The 17626-nt window shown below is 62.5% G+C and overlaps 2 protein-coding genes and 1 non-coding gene across 14 annotated transcripts; 2 read left to right on the forward strand and 1 right to left on the reverse strand.

Annotated features, from left to right (window-relative positions):
• The first annotated feature begins 349 nt into the window (after positions 1-349).
• NLRP6 (NLR family pyrin domain containing 6) lies at positions 350-6387 on the forward strand. Of its 3 annotated transcripts, none has more exons than XM_036927180.2 (8): positions 350-570; positions 1284-1576; positions 1789-1821; positions 2015-3764; positions 4263-4358; positions 5360-5530; positions 5606-5767; positions 6215-6387. In XM_036927180.2, exons 1-8 carry the CDS (start codon positions 542-544, stop codon positions 6321-6323), a joined length of 2643 nt encoding a protein of 880 aa, XP_036783075.2. In that variant the 5' UTR covers positions 350-541; the 3' UTR covers positions 6324-6387. The 3 variants fall into 3 exon arrangements, with proteins under 3 accessions (XP_036783075.2, XP_036783076.2, XP_057362789.1); XM_036927181.2 differs by having other exon boundaries at positions 1476-1576; XM_057506806.1 differs by having other exon boundaries at positions 351-570; positions 4266-4358.
• A 1509-nt stretch (positions 6388-7896) lies between these two features.
• Positions 7897-8022, reverse strand: LOC118933180 (small nucleolar RNA SNORA20). The gene has a single exon (XR_005033027.1). It is a non-coding gene; the product is annotated as a small nucleolar RNA SNORA20 (small nucleolar RNA).
• Positions 8023-9295: 1273 nt separating this feature from the next.
• PGGHG (protein-glucosylgalactosylhydroxylysine glucosidase) lies at positions 9296-14875 on the forward strand. Of its 10 annotated transcripts, none has more exons than XM_036927158.2 (15): positions 9296-9448; positions 9617-9677; positions 9808-10091; positions 10350-10560; positions 10639-11074; positions 11876-11995; positions 12436-12567; positions 12782-12893; positions 13027-13099; positions 13182-13318; positions 13423-13556; positions 13681-13776; positions 13966-14063; positions 14139-14350; positions 14443-14875. In XM_036927158.2, the coding sequence occupies exons 3-15, from the start codon at positions 9833-9835 to the stop codon at positions 14595-14597; spliced, it is 2175 nt and encodes a 724-aa protein (XP_036783053.2). In that variant the 5' UTR covers positions 9296-9448; positions 9617-9677; positions 9808-9832; the 3' UTR covers positions 14598-14875. The 10 variants fall into 10 exon arrangements, with proteins under 10 accessions (XP_036783053.2, XP_036783054.2, XP_036783061.2 ...); XM_036927159.2 differs by having other exon boundaries at positions 9825-10091; XM_036927161.2 differs by having other exon boundaries at positions 9297-9448; positions 14504-14875.
• Positions 14876-17626: the final 2751 nt, after the last annotated feature.

Genomic DNA, 17626 nt, shown 5'->3' on the forward strand with positions numbered 1-17626 from the left:
CCCATCGGCCTGCTCAGGCTGGGAAGAGCCTGTGTCCATGTGCTCTGGCCCAGGGTGGCAGCCTGCCTACCCCTGGTGCTGCTCTGCAAGCCCCTCCTGCGTCCTCAGCACCCCGTGCCCCGGAAGGCCCTCCCCACTCCTGCCTTCAGAATTTGACCTGTCTGAGGCGCTACAGCTTAAGGTCTAATTCAGAGCCAGCTACTTCCTCCGCGCAGCACCCCTGCTCTGCCGCCACCTGATGACTGCCTGGCCTCGCTGCCACACCCGTGGGTTCTCAGAGATCATTATCCTAATAAAGGAGTAGAAGAAAACCAAAGGTCACCAGTCACAGCTCTTAAAGGGCGACTGTGCGCATGTGCCACACACGGTGCCTGAGATTGGGAGCCTGGTGACTGTCAGAGGACGTGCCAGTGGTGCCCGGGTCTGCGGTATGGATGGGGCTGCACAACCCCACTAAGACTTGGCTCCAGTCAACCCGAGGAGGGTGCGCCTCTCTGGTCCCTACCGCTGCCCTGTGGGCTAGACCCACAGGCCAGACTCCATGGACCCGCCGGAGGCCACCTGCTCCAGGTGAGTGCCGGTTCTCAGAGCGGTCGCTTGGGGATGAGCTGGCTTCAGCCCTCACCCTGCGGACGCCCTGGGGCTTCACACCGCCTATCCCCATCCTTCCCCCACTGCCTCCCAGGGTCAGGATTCTAGGGACTCCATCCCCACAGAGGGCATCCATGAGGCGGGTTCCCCACCAAGGGCTCAGAGTTAGCCCTGGGTGCAAGCCCCCAAGGCTGGGCCCCAGCCAAGGGTGCAGTGAGAATGGGCATCCTGGAAAATTCAAGAACGCAGCCTGGGCCGGGTGGGTCCACCCCCTGCTGAGGCCGGCCCTGCTCCAGGCTCCCAGGAGAGAGAAGGGAGGAGAGGGGAGTGCCCAGGCCCTCTAGGCACCTCATCCTGGGCGTTGGACTTGGTCTGGCCAGGTGTGTGCCAAGTCAAGCAGGGAGGAACCCCCCAGCACTTGGTCAGGGGCGCCCGCTGTGGGCCCTGGGGTGAACCCAAGTCACCAGCTGCCCCGATGCAGTGGGAGGCTAGGCCTTGGAGCAAAGCGCCGGACCAGGGTCCTGGGCGGGGAGGAGTCCACTCCCGGTAGAGGGCTTCCAAGCCCTGGCCTGGAGCCACCTGAGGAGATGGGGGCGCATGGGAACCTCTCAACGCTGTGGCCACTCCAGCGCGGGGACCAGGGACTGTGGCACGGATCTGGGGCTCACGTGCTGACCCTGCGCCACCCCCAGCCCACCCCTCAGCATGGAGGCCAGGGCAGCAGCCGCCCGTGGTCTGCTCCTGGACACGTTTGAGCAACTGAGTGAGGCGCAGCTGAAACGCTTCCGCCACAAGCTGCGGGATGCGAAGCAGGATGGACGCAGCATCCCGTGGGGTCAGCTGGAGGGCGCGGAGGTCACGGACCTTGCTGACCGTCTGACCAGCTTCTTCGGGCCGGAGACTGCCCTGGACGTGACGCGCAAGACCTTGAAGAGGGCTGACGTGCGCGACGTGGCTGCACAGCTCAAGGAGCAGCGGCTGCACAGTGAGGAGGGGTTGGGGTGGGGGTGCTGTGGGCCGCCCTCCATCCAGCTTTCATGGAAAAGTCCTGGTGTGCCCAGGCCGGGGCTCGTTTCGGTCACACATTCTCAGGCCCCAGTGCTCGGATCCTGGGCGCGCCTGAGGGTGGCCCGACCCCCGATTGCGCCCCCTCGTCCCGCACATTTGGCGGGGCCTCACCACAGGTCTCCCTTGCAGGGTTTGGACCCACCCCCTCGGCGCTGCTCACAGGTATATCTCTTGGCGGGAGCATCCTCGACGCCACTGGGAGGTTTCCCGCAGCTAATGCCAGGGAAGACTGGGTGTGGGAAGGCCGGTGGGGGTGGGGGCTGTGGTGCAGCAGGAGAAACTGAGGCCCGGGCCGGGCGGGAGGGGCAGAGAGCTCCCCACATACCCGTCCCCGTCCCCTTCCCACCTCCCCCAGAGTACAAGAAGAAGTACCGAGAGCACGTGCTGCGGCGGCACGCCAAGGTGAAGGAGAGGAACGCCCGCTCAGTGAAGATCAACAAGCGCTTCACCAAGCTGCTCATCGCGCATGAGGAGGCCGCCCTGGAGGACCAGCCTGTGTGGCCCCTGGAGGAGCCGCCGCCAGAGCGCGCGCGGCGCTCGGACACCCACACCTTCAACCGCCTGTTCAGCCCCAGCGAGGATGGGAACTGGCCGCTTACGGTGGTGCTGCAGGGCCCAGCGGGCATCGGCAAGACCATGGCCGCCAAGAAAATCCTGTACGACTGGGCGGCGGGCAAGCTGTACCACAGCCAGGTGGACTTCGCCTTCTTCATGTCTTGCAGCGAGCTGGTGGAGGGACCCGACACGCGCAGCCTGGCAGACCTGATCCTCGACCAGTGCCCGAGCCGCAGCGCGCCGGTGCGACTCATGCTGGCGCAGCCAGAGCGGCTGCTCTTCATCCTGGACGGCGCGGACGAGCTGCCCAGTGAGGAGGGGCACTGCACCGACCCATTCCAGGCCACCAGCGGCGCGCAGGTGCTGGGCAGCTTGCTGAGCAAGGAGCTGCTGCCCGAAGCCCGCCTGCTTGTCACCACGCGCGCCGCCCCCAGGACGCTGCGAGGCCAAGAGAACTCCCCGCAGTGCGCCGAGGTGCGCGGCTTCTCCGACAAGGACAAGAAGAAGTACTTCTACAAGTTCTTCCGAGACGACTGGAGGGCGGAGCGTGCCTACCGCTTCGTGAAGGAGAACGAGACGCTGTTCGAGCTGTGCTTCGTGCCCTTCGTGTGCTGGATCGTGTGCACCGTTCTGCACCGGCAGCTCGAGCTCGGCCAGGACCTGTCGCGCACCTCAAAGACCACCACGTCCGTGTACCTGTCTTTCGTCGCCATCGTACTGAGCAAAAAGTTCACCGACAACGCAGCCCGTGCGCAGGGCGAGCTGCTCAGGCTGTGCCTCCTGGCCCGCGAGGGCGTCCTCAGGCGCAAGGCGCAGTTCACCGACAAGGACCTGGGTCGACTGGAACTTCACGGCTCCGAAGTCCAGAGGCTGTTTCTGAGCAAGAAGGAGCTGCCGGGCCTGCAGAAGATTGACGTCACCTACCAGTTCATGGACCACAGCTTCCAGGAATTCTTCACCGCGATGTCCTACCTGCTGGAGGACCGGGGGGCTCCCGGGACTCCAGCCGGGGGCGTGGGGGAGCTGCTTTCGGGAAAAGTCGAGGTGCGCCGCCACCTCACGCTCACCACGCGCTTCCTCTTCGGGCTGCTGGGCACACAGAACGACATCAAGGTCCCTTTCAGCTTCAGGGCGTCAGAGCGCGTGAAACAGGACGTCCTGAGGTGGGTGCAAGGCCAGGGCCTCCCGAGGCCGGCGCCAGAGGGCGCGGGGAAAGCCGACGCCCTGGAGGGCGCGGAGGAGGCCGAGGAGCAGGAGGAGGGCGAGGAGCAGGAGGAGGGCGAGGAGCGGAGCGACGCCCTGGAGCTGCTCTACTGCCTGTACGAGGCGCAGGAGGACGCCCTCGTGACCCAGGCCCTGCGCACCCTCCCGGAGCTGGTGCTGGAGGGGGTGCGCTTCCACCGCATGGACCTGGCGGTCCTGAGCTACTGCGTGCGGTGCTGCCCCGCGGGGCAGGCCCTGCGGCTGGGTCACTGCGCACTGGCCCCAGCGCAGAAGAAAAAGAAGAGAAGCCTGATGAAGCGGCTGCAGGGCAGCCTGGGCGGCAGCTCGTGAGTCCCCAGGGCAGGGCAGCCTCTCCCGCAGGCCCTCCGCGAGGGCCGGTGCACCTAAGTGTCCGTCTGGGCATGGGAGTGTCCCCGACCACCATATGCCATGAAGTGTGCCCATGCCTGTCTCCTCCAGCGGGCTCTCCGCGCCTGCAGGGCAAGGCTTGTTGCACTGTGTCTTGCACACAGCTCCTACCCAGCACCTGACCCAGGTGCTCAGCCTCTGCTGAGAATGAATGTCAGGATGTTGACAGGGGACTGGGACGCCCACGGCAGGGGCAAGGACAGACCCACATCAGGAATGTGGGTGACATGCCCCCACTGGACTCCCATAGATGGCTTCAGCAGGGAGGGGCGCGGTTTCACTGAGTTTGGGGTGAAGGAGGTTATGGGGTCCTGGCTTAGCTTGGGGGTGAGGGCAGAGGATCACAGGAAGGCATATTTTGTAGGAGGGAGGAACTGGGAGGGGGCCACTGGGCCTCACCTTCCTCTCTTTCCTAGCAGTTCTCAATCCTCTTCAAGAAAACCCCAGGCCTCTGCGCTACGTCCACTCTGTGAGGCCATGACCAGCCAGCAGTGCGGTCTCAAGAGCCTGACGTGAGTGGCCACACCCCAGCCCCTCCCCTGCAGGGGACACAGACAAAATAACCCATGTGGGACAGCCGGGCAGACAGGCTAAGCGCCCACACAGGGCAGAGGAGGGAAGAGCTGGGGCAGGGGCTTTACGGCCAGCTGAGGTGCTGGTTAGGGAACACCCGGTCTGCGTGGAGGGCAGGGTGCAGCTAAGCATAATGGGGAAGGTAAAGTAGACCAGAAAGGATTTTTCTCTCAAAGGAAGACTGCTAGGTGCCACTAGAAACTTCTGGTCAGTCGCTCTGGATTCTTAGAAGCAATAGAGAAAGGAATTCAGGGTGCAGCTCTGGGCAAGTCCGTCTGTCTGAGCTTCCATCTCCACCCTATGAAGTGGAGGCAGTAGACTCTGCCTCAGAGGCCGGTGTGAGGATTGAGGTGGGTGCAGGACCCAGCCGAGACGGCCCTCCAGTTCCTGCTGGCTGTTGCCAAGTGGGCAGACAGCAAGAAAGACACCAGGAGTTGGTGCTGATGGAGCTTGGTGAAACGGGAAGGCCGGTGTTGGTGGTGAGCTGCATGGTAACAGCTTACATGGTGGGCGGCACTTCCAGCAACCTGGAAATAAACCCAGGGCACCAAAAGTGATCAGCACACCTGGCCCATCGACTCTACCGCCAAACCCCGTGCTCCTCAGTAGAAGAAACACAGCCGCCCCTTTCCTAGGGACTGGCTAGCTAAATAAACTCTGGCCCACCTTAGCTGGATGGACAATTACATGAAATGAAACATAAGAGTAAGGTTTGTGTCAGCTCACTGAAAAGCCAGCAGAGAATAGTGAGTGCCCTAGGGAGAGTGGAGCATCATCCAGCATGTCACGATGGGCATGATGACAAAGGAGGGGGGCCCTGTGGAGCCAGCACCTCTCCTGACTGACCCTCAGCTCCCCAGGAAGCAAGCAGCTTGCACAGTTGGGCTACAGCAAGGTGGCCAAGGGGCCTGCACACAGACCCACATGCTTTTGACCACAGGCTGTACCACTGCAAACTCCCCGACTCCGTGTGCCAAGACCTCTCTAGGGCCCTGAAGGAGGCCCCCGCCCTGACTGACCTGGGCCTCCTCCACAACGCGGTCAGTGAGGCAGGCCTGCGCAAGCTGAGTGAGGGCCTGGCCTGGCCCCAGTGCCAGGTGCAAACGCTCAGGTGAGGCCTGGCCCGGGAGGGACTGGGGGAAGGACAGGGTCGCCACCGCAGCTCCTGAGCCAGCCCTCTGCCCAGGCTGCAGCAGCCGAGCCTGCAGGACACACTCCTGGTCGGCCTGCTTCGGCAGAGCCCTGCCCTGACCACCCTGGATCTCAGTGGCTGCCAGCTGCCGGGACCCACCGTGACCTGCCTGTGTGTGGCCCTGAAGCACCCAGAATGCCGCCTGCAGAACCTCAGGTGGTGGAAGGGGGAGGGTGCTGGGGACACAGCCTCTCAACCCAGGGTTGGGGTGGGTGCCTGAGAACTTCCCCTGGACACGGAAGAGAAATCCCCCCAGGGCCCTCTGGAGTGGCCACCCACACCCAGCCCCTGGACACCGGCTCTCCAAAGCCCTTGGCCTCGCCACTGTGCCAAACCAAACATCCATCTGCTTCCTGGTGCTGTGGCCAGTCTGGGCCAATGATTCTGATACCCCATCACTCCCCAGGGGCTCTGGCTCCCAGTCCCTGCCCCCTCCCCAGCCTCTGACAGCACCCTTGCTGGCCAGCTAACATCACCGTGTGCCTTGGCATGGCCCAGGCCAACAGCCCGTCACTGCCCCCCCACTGCTCCCCTGTCACTGACCCCCAGCCCTGGCCTACCCTCAAACAACCCCCCTGTTTTGTCCTGTGCCCCGGGCCTCAGGCTGACCTCCGTGGAGCTGAACGAGCAGTCACTGCTGGAGCTGCGGGCTGTGAGGACAGCAAAGCCGGGTCTGGTCATCACACACCCAGCACTGGACAGCCAGCCCTAGACTCCCAAGGGATTCAGCAGTGCCTGCTGAGGCCCCGGAGCCCAGAGCAGCAGGGAGGACTCGAGTCGGCCCTACAAAACAGACCTCCTCATTCCAAGGCTGGAAAGGTGCTGCTCTCAGCTCTGGGCAACTCTGGAGCCTGAGGGGCTTTGGACAGGCAGGTGGGAGATGAGCACACAGCCACTTACCCGCCCTGGACAGGCCCTAAGACATGCTCCTCCCCACACTCAGAGACAGGTTATGTCTCTGTCCTCCATAGCCAAGGACCCCTTTTCCCCCAGTCCCCACTGCTACTTCCTGCCCTGGGACCCTTCAGCCCCAGAACAACAGTGCTGCTGAGAGCTCCCGGTGACTGCACACCTAGCACACACTGGCCTTTTCCTGACTTTCTCAGCACAAAGGAATCCCTTTGCTGGTACCGTCCCCATCTGGAGTATGGGCCCCTCAGCCCCACAACCCTGCTCCTGGCCCCAGGGGATCGAGCAAGGGCTAACACTTGACTGAAGGTATGCAGGGTCACTATCCATCCCCAGGATGGTGGCATTAGGAGTGAAGCCATCTCCGAGGCTGTGTGGTCTGAGCCCAGAGGTGTCCACTCACTGTCTTGACCTTCAGGAATGGAGACCAGGGGAGGTAGAGATGGAGCAGTGGCCCCTGGCTCAGGGTGAGCACTGTGACACCACAGGTGGTGGGCAGCCCTTTATGCACTGATAATACACCCTCCTTTGGATTCATTTCTGCAGGTTTCTGTTGCATGTGGTCAGGTGTGCTATCAGGTGCCCACAGTCTTTCCTGTATGGGGCGTGTTCTAGTCCTAATTTCATGGATGAGGCTCAGGAGACAGACTGACTGCAGGAAGCTCTGAGATGAGGCTTGGGCTTGATGGACAGGTTCAGCAGCAGACAGTCCCCCAAGCCTCAAGTCTCTTCTGCCAGCTCCTGAGACCCCAGTCCAGGTGGGACGGAACCCTGGGTGTTGGCCTCTCCAGGTCTCAAGGGAAATTCCCCTCCTTAATCCACTTTCAAAATCCAGTCATTCATTCTGAAAAAAGACAAAAATCTCTTCCTCCTAGAGGCAGCAATCTAGGAGAAGGCAGACAATGCATATAGATCAGGGCTGATAAATGCTGTGGAGGAACTAAGGGAGGCAGAGCCGCAGGAGGAAATGGGCCAGGATCTCCTGCTGCAAGGAGGGGACCCGGGGAAATCTGACTGGGACAGGCATTTGGAAATGAAAGGAAATGACCGATTAAGCCCTGAGGGTATCTTGAAGTGGAGTGTTCCAGGGCAAAGGCCAAGAAGGGTATGTCTTAGCTCGGGTGGTTATAACAAAATACAATAAAGTGGACGGCTTGTCAACAACAGAAATTTATTTCTCAGAGTTCTAGAGGCTGGGAAGTCCAAGATCTAGGTGCTGGGAGATTCGGGGTCTGCTGAGGGCCTCTTCCAGGCTGTAGACACTGTCTTCTTGCTGTGTCCTCACATGATAGAGTGAGGTAGCTCTCTGGTCCCCTAGTATAAGGGCGTTAATCCCATTCTTTTCTGTTGTTGTTTTCATTTTTGTTTTTTTGAAGCCATGTCTAGACCACATAGAAGAGACCAAGGAGTCACTCCAACTCATTTTACAATGGCCCAAGGCTATTTTATCCCTGATAACTGCTCATACCATTGAAAGACAACAGCAGCCAATGAATGGGAAGGACAGATCCCATTCTCGAAAGCTCTTGGCCTAATTACGCCCCAGAGGCCCACCTCCAAAGCCATCACATTGGGATTAGAGTTCAGTGGGTGGATTTTGAAGGGGACAAGACCATCCAGTCCATAACGGGGAGCATCCCTGAAATGTGCAGAAGCAGCAGGGAAGCCAGGGTGGGAGGCGGCAGGGGCTGGGGACACTGCTTGGCTTGTCCTCCTGGTGAGGTGGGCAGCGCTGCGGGCCTCTGAGCACCATCTGACCTAACCACTCGCAGGACGGCTGTGGCCCTGTGTTAACGAGGTGGGGACAGGACGTGAGAGCTGGCATGCCCTGGGAGGTGGGACCAACAGGACAGATGGATGTAGGTAGGGGTGGGGACAGAGGGGGCCTGAGCTCTGGACAGGCCATCGACTGTGCCGGGAGAGGCTGCTGCAGAGAGTGGGTTCCGCGCGATGTGCTGTATTTGAGCGTCTCCGGCTGGGCTGAGTGGTGGGAGCACAGACATTTGGGTCCCGGCAGCCTGAGGGAGACAAGGAGACGGGCCCAGGGCCCAGCGGAGCGTCCAGGTGGGCAGGGGGGAGATGTAGACCGGAAGGTGGCACAGGGAGAAGCGAAGGGCATGTCTCCAGGAGGGCCCCCAGACCACCTCTCTAAAGGGGTACACGGATGGCGCGGCGACAAGGAGGGAGCCCGTACAGCAGAAGGGCAACCCGCGTCAAAGCCCCTCCTCTCAGATCCACCGTGGGGGTGTCAGTGAGGTCAGAGGTCACACTGTGGTCCACAAGGAGGTGCCCGCGGATCCCATCCGCGCACCAGCTGCACCTGGTCCCCAAACGAACCCCAAGGAGACAAAGGAAAGGACGTGAGGGTACAGCCCGATTCAGCCCCGCCTCGGGCCTGCGTGGTGTCTGGCCCAGCTGTCCCGCCCAGGGGGCGGGGTCCCAGCTGACCACCCCCCCCATCGTCCCGCCTTGGAGGTGGGTTCCCAACTGCCCCGTCCTTCCGCCCTCCTCGCACTGCCCTGGGGGTGGGGTCTCGCCCCGGGGATGGGGGTCCCAGCTGCCCTCACATCGTCCCGCCCCGAAGGTAGGGGTCCCAGCAGCCCCTCATCGCCTCGCCTCGGGGGCGGAGGTCCCAGCTGCCCCCCTCATCGTCCCGCCCCGTAGGTGGGGTGCCAGCTGCCCCGTCCCTCCCGCCCTCCTCGCACTGCCCTGGGGGTGGGGTCTCGCCCCGAGGACGGGGATCCCAGCTGCCCCCACATCACCCGCCCCGTAGGTGGGGACCCAGCTGCCCCTCATCGCCCCGCCCCGGGGGTGGGGTCCCAGCTGCCCCGCCCGTCCGCTCTGCGGCCTGACGGGCGGCGACCGCGGAGCCTTCCGCCGACTCCGCTGCCGCGGGCTGCCGCGCCGTCCCGGCCCGGACTAGCAGCGGTGAGCCCCTGGCAGCTGGCGTCCGCAACCCCCAAGCCCCCAGCCCAGCCGTCGGGAGCGCGGTTGTCCTCTCGGCGGAGGCCTCCTCACTTCCCCTAACACGACGGCGCTCGTGGGGGTGCGGCCTGGAGAGGCCTGGTGAAGACTGACGGGAGTCTGTGTTCCCAGGTCGAGGGCGTTCTCCAGGGAGGCTCAAAAGTGGGGGCACTGGGGCATCCGGGCTGCCCAGGTGAGGCCACACCCCTCCCCACCATTTGTAGGGGGCATCAGCCAAGTTCCAAGGGGAGCTTTAGGGGTTTACAGGCACGAGAGGAAGACCCATCCAATTGTGGGGGGCCCCCCGACCCTCCCTCTTACAGGCCACTCTGCTGAGCAGGCCTTTCCATGGAGGACACAGGCGAGGACCCCACCATATTCACTGCCCATTCTCTGCCCAGTGACCCCCGCTTCTTGGCCACTGTGACCAGCACCTACCTGGGCACACGTGTGTATCATGACACACTGCATGTGAGTGGTGTGTACAATGGGGCTAGAGGGGACACGCACCGGGCCGTTCTGCCCAGTCCCCTCAATGTCCAGCTGGAGGCCCCTGCAGGGACAGGAGAGCAGCTGACCAAGACCTTTGTCCTGGACACTAACACAGGTATCCGCTGCTGGTTCCCCCACCCCCAGAAGCCATTGTCCCAGGGGAGTGGGAGCAGAGGGCAGTCCCATCCCGACCCGCCCAACTCACAAAGAAAAAGAGGCATCTGGCCAGGCGGGCCTCCTGAACTGCGGGACCCTGGGTTCCCCTAGGCGGCTGAAGCTTTCCAGGGTGGAAAGGCCAGCAGCTTTATAAGTGTCTGCAGTGGCCCTGAGTGGGGCGGACCAGTGCCCTGTCTTCCCCTCCGCCCCTCCCCAGGCTCCTTTCTGCACACTGTGGAGGGCCCCAGCTTCCGGGCCTCCCAGTGCATCTATGCCCACCGCACGCTGCCGCACGTCCTGGCCTTCAGTGTGTCCATCACCCGCCTGGCTGCGGGGAGCTGGCCTATCACGGTGCTGCTGCGGTCGGACTTCTCCCCACACAGCCCAGACCTGGAACTGCATCTAGGTCCTGACTTCCAGGGAGCCCGGTGAGCTGGGGACCAGGGACCTGCCAGGGTGGGCTTGAGGAAGGACCCCGTCCCTGAGACATGGCCATGCTCTTGCAGATACCTGTATGGCCACACACTCACCCCCGAGCAGCCTGGGGGGCTGCAGCAGGAAGTGCATATGCTGTGGACACCTGTGCCCCCGGCTCTGACCCTGGGGGAAGGCGAGGAGGACAGGACCTGGGAGTTCCTGACCGTGGTGGGTGGCAGCCAGGCTGAGGTCCAAGTCTGCCTGGCTGAGGCCCTGCAGCTGCAGGCCAGGGGCACTCTCTATACTGCCCATACCCGGGCCTGGGCCCAGCTCTGGGCAGCCTGTGGCCTCGATGTGGAGGGGCCCATGCCCCTGCGCCAGGCCCTGCGTGGCGCCCTCTACTACCTGCTCAGCGCTCTGCCCCAGCCTGGGGCCCCAGGAGACCTCTGCCATGGCCTCAGCCCCGGGGGCCTCTCCAACGGGAGCCGTGAGGAATGTTACTGGGGCCACATCTTCTGGGACCAGGTGTGCACCATTTACCCTCCACAGGGCAAGCAGCGCACAGGTGTGGAGGGTCCTGTGGCTGAGGGTGAAGGCAGAGCCACTGCCTCTGCCCTACCTGGGATGGTGGCTGTGATTGGCGAAGCACAGGGGTCATGGCAGAAGGGAAGGCTTCCTGGAGGAGGTGGTGGCTCAGCCAAAGGATGTGTAGGAGTTTGATGGAAAAGAGTGATTCAGGCAAGGAGGCCAGAAGTTCAAAGGCCCAGAAATCAGAGGGTATATGGCATCTGACCAGGGTGGAGGGGCCCTCACCGAGGCAAGCAGAACAGCTGAAGGGAGGCTGCGGGAGCCGTGGGGACTAACGGGAGAGAGATGTGGACAGAGGTTGTTCCCTAATGAGCCTTGTGGCTGCCGACGGAAGCGTGGGTGGAGGAGGGGGCGGAGCTGGGCCTTGGTGTGTTCTGGATGTGAGAAGGGCCCATCATCACCTGATTTGAGAAGCCACCACTGGGCACCTTACAGGTGAGTCTCAGGGAGGCTGCGTCCTCCACTCTAGGCCAGGCAGCTGGTGGTGCCCACCCTGGCTGCCCCTGGGTGGACCCAGATGCCCACTGGGGAGGTGAAGCACTGGGCTGGGGACCAGACCTGAGGAGCTTCTGGGCTGGAGGTGGGGACATGGAGTGGGCAGGGAGGGTCTAGAACAGACCCAGCTGGGCAGCATGGAGCATGCTGGCTCTGAGGCCCTGCCTGGGCAGGATGGGGGCAGGTCAGGGAGAGGGAAGGGTGTGCGAGCTCAGAATAAGGGACCCTGGGCTGTGCTCATAGGATCTCTGGATGTTCCCAAATATCCTGATGTTCCACCCAGAGGCTGCCAGGACTCTCCTGGAATACCGCATCCGGACGCTGAGTGGGGCCCTGGACAATGCCCGGAACCTGGGCTACCAGGTGAGGGGGTCCTGAGCACCCAGCCTGAGGGACCCCGAAGGCCTGATGTCCCCACACCTCTCCAAGGCCTGCACCCCTCTTCCTTTCGGGCCTCTCTCTGCATGGGCCTGGACCTCCTGGATTCTTATAACGGGCTCAGCAGCATTTCCCAGCTGCACCGTGCTGGTTAGAGCGACGACCGGGCTGGGTCTCAGCTAGGGTCTCCCCACTGCCCTGCCCCAGGGTCAGCACACAGTGGAAACCAGGCAGAAGCCGCGTGGCCCATGGCGGAGACACGTAGTGGGCACTCAGAGCCATCAGGCTCCCGTGAGGACACCGGGACAGTCGGCGCCCCTATCTCTGCCCCTCACGACTGACAGCTGAGAGCATCGGGAAATGGGTGGGCTGCCCCTGGTCCCCTGAGAACAGAGTCTTGTCTGCTCATCCCCCTGACCCCTCAGGGCGCCAAGTTCGCATGGGAGAGCGCAGGCTCTGGCCTGGAAGTGTGCCCTGAGGCTATTTATGGGAGCCAGGAGATCCACATCAATGGGGCCGTGGTGCTGGCCTTCCAGCTGTACTACCACGCCACCCAGGTGGGTCAGCGCGTGCCTGCCAGGTGTGAGCGCCACCCCGTGTGCCCATACTCCCCTCCCCACCACGACTTCTTTCTCGGGCCAGGCCTGTGGAGCAGCGCAGAGCCTGGCCCGCATTTCTGGGCAATCGGAAGGGTGGGCGTTGGCAAGAAACACTGACCAGTGGGGATGGGGATCACGGGGTGCCACGTCCCACCCTCTCCTGCTCCCCCAGGACTTACAGCTCTTCAGAGAAGCTGGTGGCTGGGACGTGGTCAGGGCCGTGGCTGAGTTTTGGTGCAGCCGTGTGGAGTGGAGCCCTGGGGAAGAGAGGTACCACCTGAGGGGTAAGGACATGAGGGCCACTGCCGGGGCGTGATGGGGGAGGGTGGGGGACGGGGGGACAGAGAGTGGATGGTCACGTGTGGGGCAGATGGATGGGTTCAAGTCCCTGAGGCTGCCTTGCACTTGCGTGTGCAGGAGTCATGCCCCCCGATGAATACCACTCAGGCGTCAACAACTCCGTGTACACCAACATCCTGGTCCAGAACAGGTCAGACCTGAGCCCCCCGCCCCACCCCACAGTGGGGGGTCCAGCCAGAGCACCAGCAGCAGCCCCTCCACTCCACCCCTAGCCTGCGCTTTGCTGCCGTCCTGGCCTGGGACTTGGGTCGGCCTGTCCCCAACCAGTGGCTGGTGGTGGCTGATAAGATCAAGGTGCCCTTTGACCCAAAGCGGCATTTCCACCCAGAGTTCGATGGGTACCAACCTGGTGAGTGGACTCAAAGCCCCTTAGGGGCCCCTCCCCGTCCACAGGACCTTGTGTCTGCCCTGGATGTCCCCTTAACACCCCCCTCAGCAGCTCCTGCCCCCCAGGAGAGGAGGTGAAGCAGGCAGACGTCGTGCTCCTGGGATACCCCGTCCCGTTCCCCCTCAGTCCTCATGTTCGCAGGAACAACCTGGAGATTTATGAGGCCGCGACATCCCCCCAGGGTCCTGCCATGACCTGGGTAAGAAGACTGTGGGGTGGTGGTCCTCACGGCCGCCTGGCCCTGCCCCACTGGCCACAGTCTTCCCTCCCAGCGCAGTGGGCCTCACCCCAGTTGTTCTTTGACCTCTGACTCCTGACTCCAGAGCATGTTTGCAGTGGGCTGGATGGAGCTGAAGGACCCCCAGCGGGCATGGGGCCTCCTGGAGAGGAGCTTTGCCAACATCACCGAGCCCTTCAAGGTCAGCCTGTCTGTGGCCTCCACCTACATGCTGACCACACCTGCCTCCTACCAGGGCCCCAGTTGGTGGGCATGGAAGCCCAGCCTCAGGGGGTCACAGCCCTGACCTTGGTCCCCTTTGGGAGCAGGGACATAGCCTCAGGAGGGCGTGTCCTCAGGGTCCAGGCCCTGACTGCGCTGCCCCCTGCAGGTGTGGACGGAGAACGCTGATGGTTCAGGTGCTGTGAACTTCCTGACTGGCATGGGGGGCTTCCTGCAGGCAGCACTCTTTGGGTTCACGGGGTTCAGGTGAGTGTAGTGGCCAGCAGAGGGTGGTCACCTGTCTCCACCCACCCTCCTCACAGAACTTCCCCCTCCCACCAGGATCACCCATAGTGGCCTGACCTTCGACCCCATGTGTCCAGCGGGGGTCTCTGGAGTGTGTGTCTCTGGCATCTTCTACCAGGGGAACAAGTTTGACTTCTGCTTTTCTCGGGGCTCTGTGGCAGTTGAGGTCACAGCCCAGGCAGGGCCCTGGGCCCCCCTGCTGGAGGCTGAGCTGTGGCCATCACAGGCTCGGCTCCCCCTTCCCCCTGGTAGGCAGCCACCCCAGACCCACCCACGGGTCCAGGGCATGTCACGTGGATGGGTTCAGGTCCCTGAGGCGGTCTTGCACTTGCGTGTGCAGGAGTCATGCCAGAGAGCCAGGGTATGTGCCCTCACCCACAGGGTGCCCACTCACCCTACAGGACACAAGGTCTACTTCCCCTACTCAGCTGGCCGGATACAGAGGTCACTCCCGTAGGAAGCAGAACCAGCAAGTTCTCCTCAAAGAGAATTTGAGAAGACATGGGAGAATCTTTTGAAGACATTGACACCAGCACCAGAGCCCACAGGACCCCCTCTGGGACCCCCTGGGCCCTGCAGCCCCACCATGTCTTCACCTGGGCACTGTCCTGGGCACTGCCCTTGAACAACAGGGCCCTTTGGCCTTAGAGCCCTCGGGTGCTCCCCGTTGACCACTCTTTCTACGGTCGCCACCACCTATCGTTGACCCCCTCCGGGCCTACCATCCTCTGTAGCCCAGCTCAGGCTCCACGTAAAGTCTGATTTTTAGCCAGTTCAAGACTGTGTGCCTCAAGCCCTCCCCAACCTAAACACCCCAGATGGGTGGCTTCCCCACAGCCTCCCACACCAGCCACCTCCCTGCCGGCCCCTCTGGGCCCACACCTGCACCTGCACCCCAAAGATGCCGTGGGCAGGCCCGGGCCTCCATCCCCTGTGGGGTCACACGGGGCTCTCCTTGCAGCTCCACCCCAAAGGGACATCACACAGTTGATGTGGGGCCGTGGTGGGACTCAGCATCCGCAGTCCTTGGCCGCTCTGGCCTCTGGACCACTTGAGTCAGGTTGCAAGCCTTCATTGCGTGCCTTTCCGCAGCGAGGAAGGGACTGGGGTGCGGAGCGCTGACCAGCCCGAAGGACCAGGGCCAAGTGTGGCACAGGACCTGTGGGCACAGGACCACCTTCTGCCCACCAATCCCTATGCCGACATTTGGCTAATGGGCTGCAAAGATAAGAGTCTGCTGCCCTGGGATGACCCCTGGCCACCCTGTGCATGGGCACAAGGCCGTGGCCCTGGGCCCATCTGTCCCCGGGCAGGCTGCCGTGGCTGGAGGCTCTGCCCCACCTCTCCTGGGCCCTCATCCCCTCAGTTGGCACGTCACCCTCGGGTTTCCTAAGAATGAGGTGCGACGCTTCTGCCACCCAATCTTGGTGAGGCCTGAGGAATTGCACGTCAGTGCCGGCCAAGCCTCGTCTCTGTGAGAGGCTGGTGTGCCCCTCCTGGAAGTGAGGGTTTCTTAATGGATCAGTTCCCCTGCCACTTGGAGAAGTGCAGTGACGCTCCAGGAGAGCATGGGGGTGCATCCCAATGGCACCCTCCCCTCCTTCACTCTGGCAAACCGCTCTCCTCTGTTCTCCTTGTTGAGCTAGTCCAAGTTCAAGAAGCAGACACCAAGCCGCAGCGGCGGACAAAGCTGCGTGAGGGAGAGCGCCAGATGGGGAGCGCCTGCGCCAGGGCCTGTCTCCTGTGTTTCTGTGGGAGAGCATGTGGGGACACAGCAGGGCAAGTAGCAGACCAGCATGCTGTGCTGACTGCCCGAGGACATGCGGCCTGGGGCAGTGGGGCACAGGCTCTCTATCAACTGCTGGCTGTGCAGCAAAGGCCAAGGCCGGGCTGCTAAAGCAGCACAGGGTGGCCAGGGGTCATCCCAGGGCAGCAGACTCTTGTGCCCACAGGCCCAATGCAGCCTGAGACCTGCTGCTTGCACCCCACGTGTGTGTAGCCTTCAGCTCGGAGTGGAGGTGCTGTGGCAGGGTGATACATATTGGAGTGGCTGCTCCGGGTCCCATGGCAGCCAATTACCTACACACGGCCAGGGGCCCTAGCCTGCCTAGGAGACGGCATGTGGGAGTGTGGGCTGCTGGTGAACCCCGCCTACACCCAGCTTGACTGCCTGCTCTGTCCTCAGCACCTGGGCACAGGCCAGACAATCTCTGCTCCTCTCACCAAATGTGGGGACCAGCAGACCCTGCCATGCTTGGAGATCTGTATTCAGCCACACACAAGCTCACCCCAGCTCCTAGCCCCTCTTCGAGCCATACCTGGGACCAGAGTTGGCCTCTGTCTCTCCCCTGGCCCAAGTACTGGCTTTGCCCTTGGTCTGTCATGGGACCAGGGCCCAGCACAGGCCAGCATTCCGTCCCTATCCCAGGCCCCAGCCAGCACACACCAACCTCCAGGGCTGTCTTGGAGCAGCACACACTCCAGCTTGGGGCTGGGCACTGCTGGCATGTGGCCAGGACACTCTCTACACTCGCTGTGGAGACAGCTAGGCCTGCTGTTGCTGCCACAGGAGGGAGGGTATTCTGGGGGTTCCAAGAACAGCAGCTAGACAGAGACACCTCCACCCAGCCCAGGGAAAGGGGCCTCCCTTGGGAGGGAAGGGGCCCTGGGTGGAGTGCTCAAAACTGTGAGCCACCCTGCGGTTAAGGCCCCTGCAATTAGCCTGCCCTTTCATTGTCCTGGCCACAGTGAGGCCCAAGGGGCCTCACCCCTAGCCACACAGGGTGTGTGTGTATTTAGCAGTCCCCCTCCCCATCCCGTCTCTGCCAGGCTCTTCTCTCTCTGGTTGGGAGAGGCACACGAGGGAGGTGAAATAATACAAGGACACGCAGCTAGCAGCAAAGATGCTCAGAAAATGTCCTCATCCCCCAATTTTTTCCCTCTGCACAACCCTGTGTGGGTGTGTGATCCTGTGCATGTGTGTGGTTCATGGCCTGATAACAGCATGACCAGCCCCACTGACCCAGGAGGGGAGAACTGGGATTTCTCAGAATTAAGGGACGCAGGGGTCACAAGGATGTCAGAGTGACCTAAAGAAGGTCAGCACATGCCCAGTCCACCGAGGAACATAAAGACAAGGATGAGAGAGGTCCCTGGCCAGGGGCTCCTACTTACCTTGTGCACACACACATGCACCCGTGTGTGCACACAGACTTGGGGATGGGCAGATGTGGACTTGGGAAGACACCACCCACATTCCGGAAGACAGGCCACTAATCCACAGCACCCAGCAGGGCAGCAGAGTCCGAAGCCTGGGTTCCCAAACTTCATTCTAAAATACTGAGGCACCTCCACCCCAGAAACCACAAGCTGCCCAGTGCCTGAGCAAAGAGGGCAACCCCGCAGATGGAACGGGATGTCGCCCATCAACGCTGGGGTCAGTCCAAGAGGATCTGACTGCGGGGGTCCCTAGGGTAGCTCCCTTCCCAACCCCAGCCAGGAACAAGCTCCAGGAGGCATTTTCT

The sequence above is a fragment of the Manis pentadactyla genome, chromosome 9 (genome assembly GCF_030020395.1).
Source record: "Manis pentadactyla isolate mManPen7 chromosome 9, mManPen7.hap1, whole genome shotgun sequence".
Classification (NCBI taxonomy): domain Eukaryota; kingdom Metazoa; phylum Chordata; class Mammalia; order Pholidota; family Manidae; genus Manis; species Manis pentadactyla.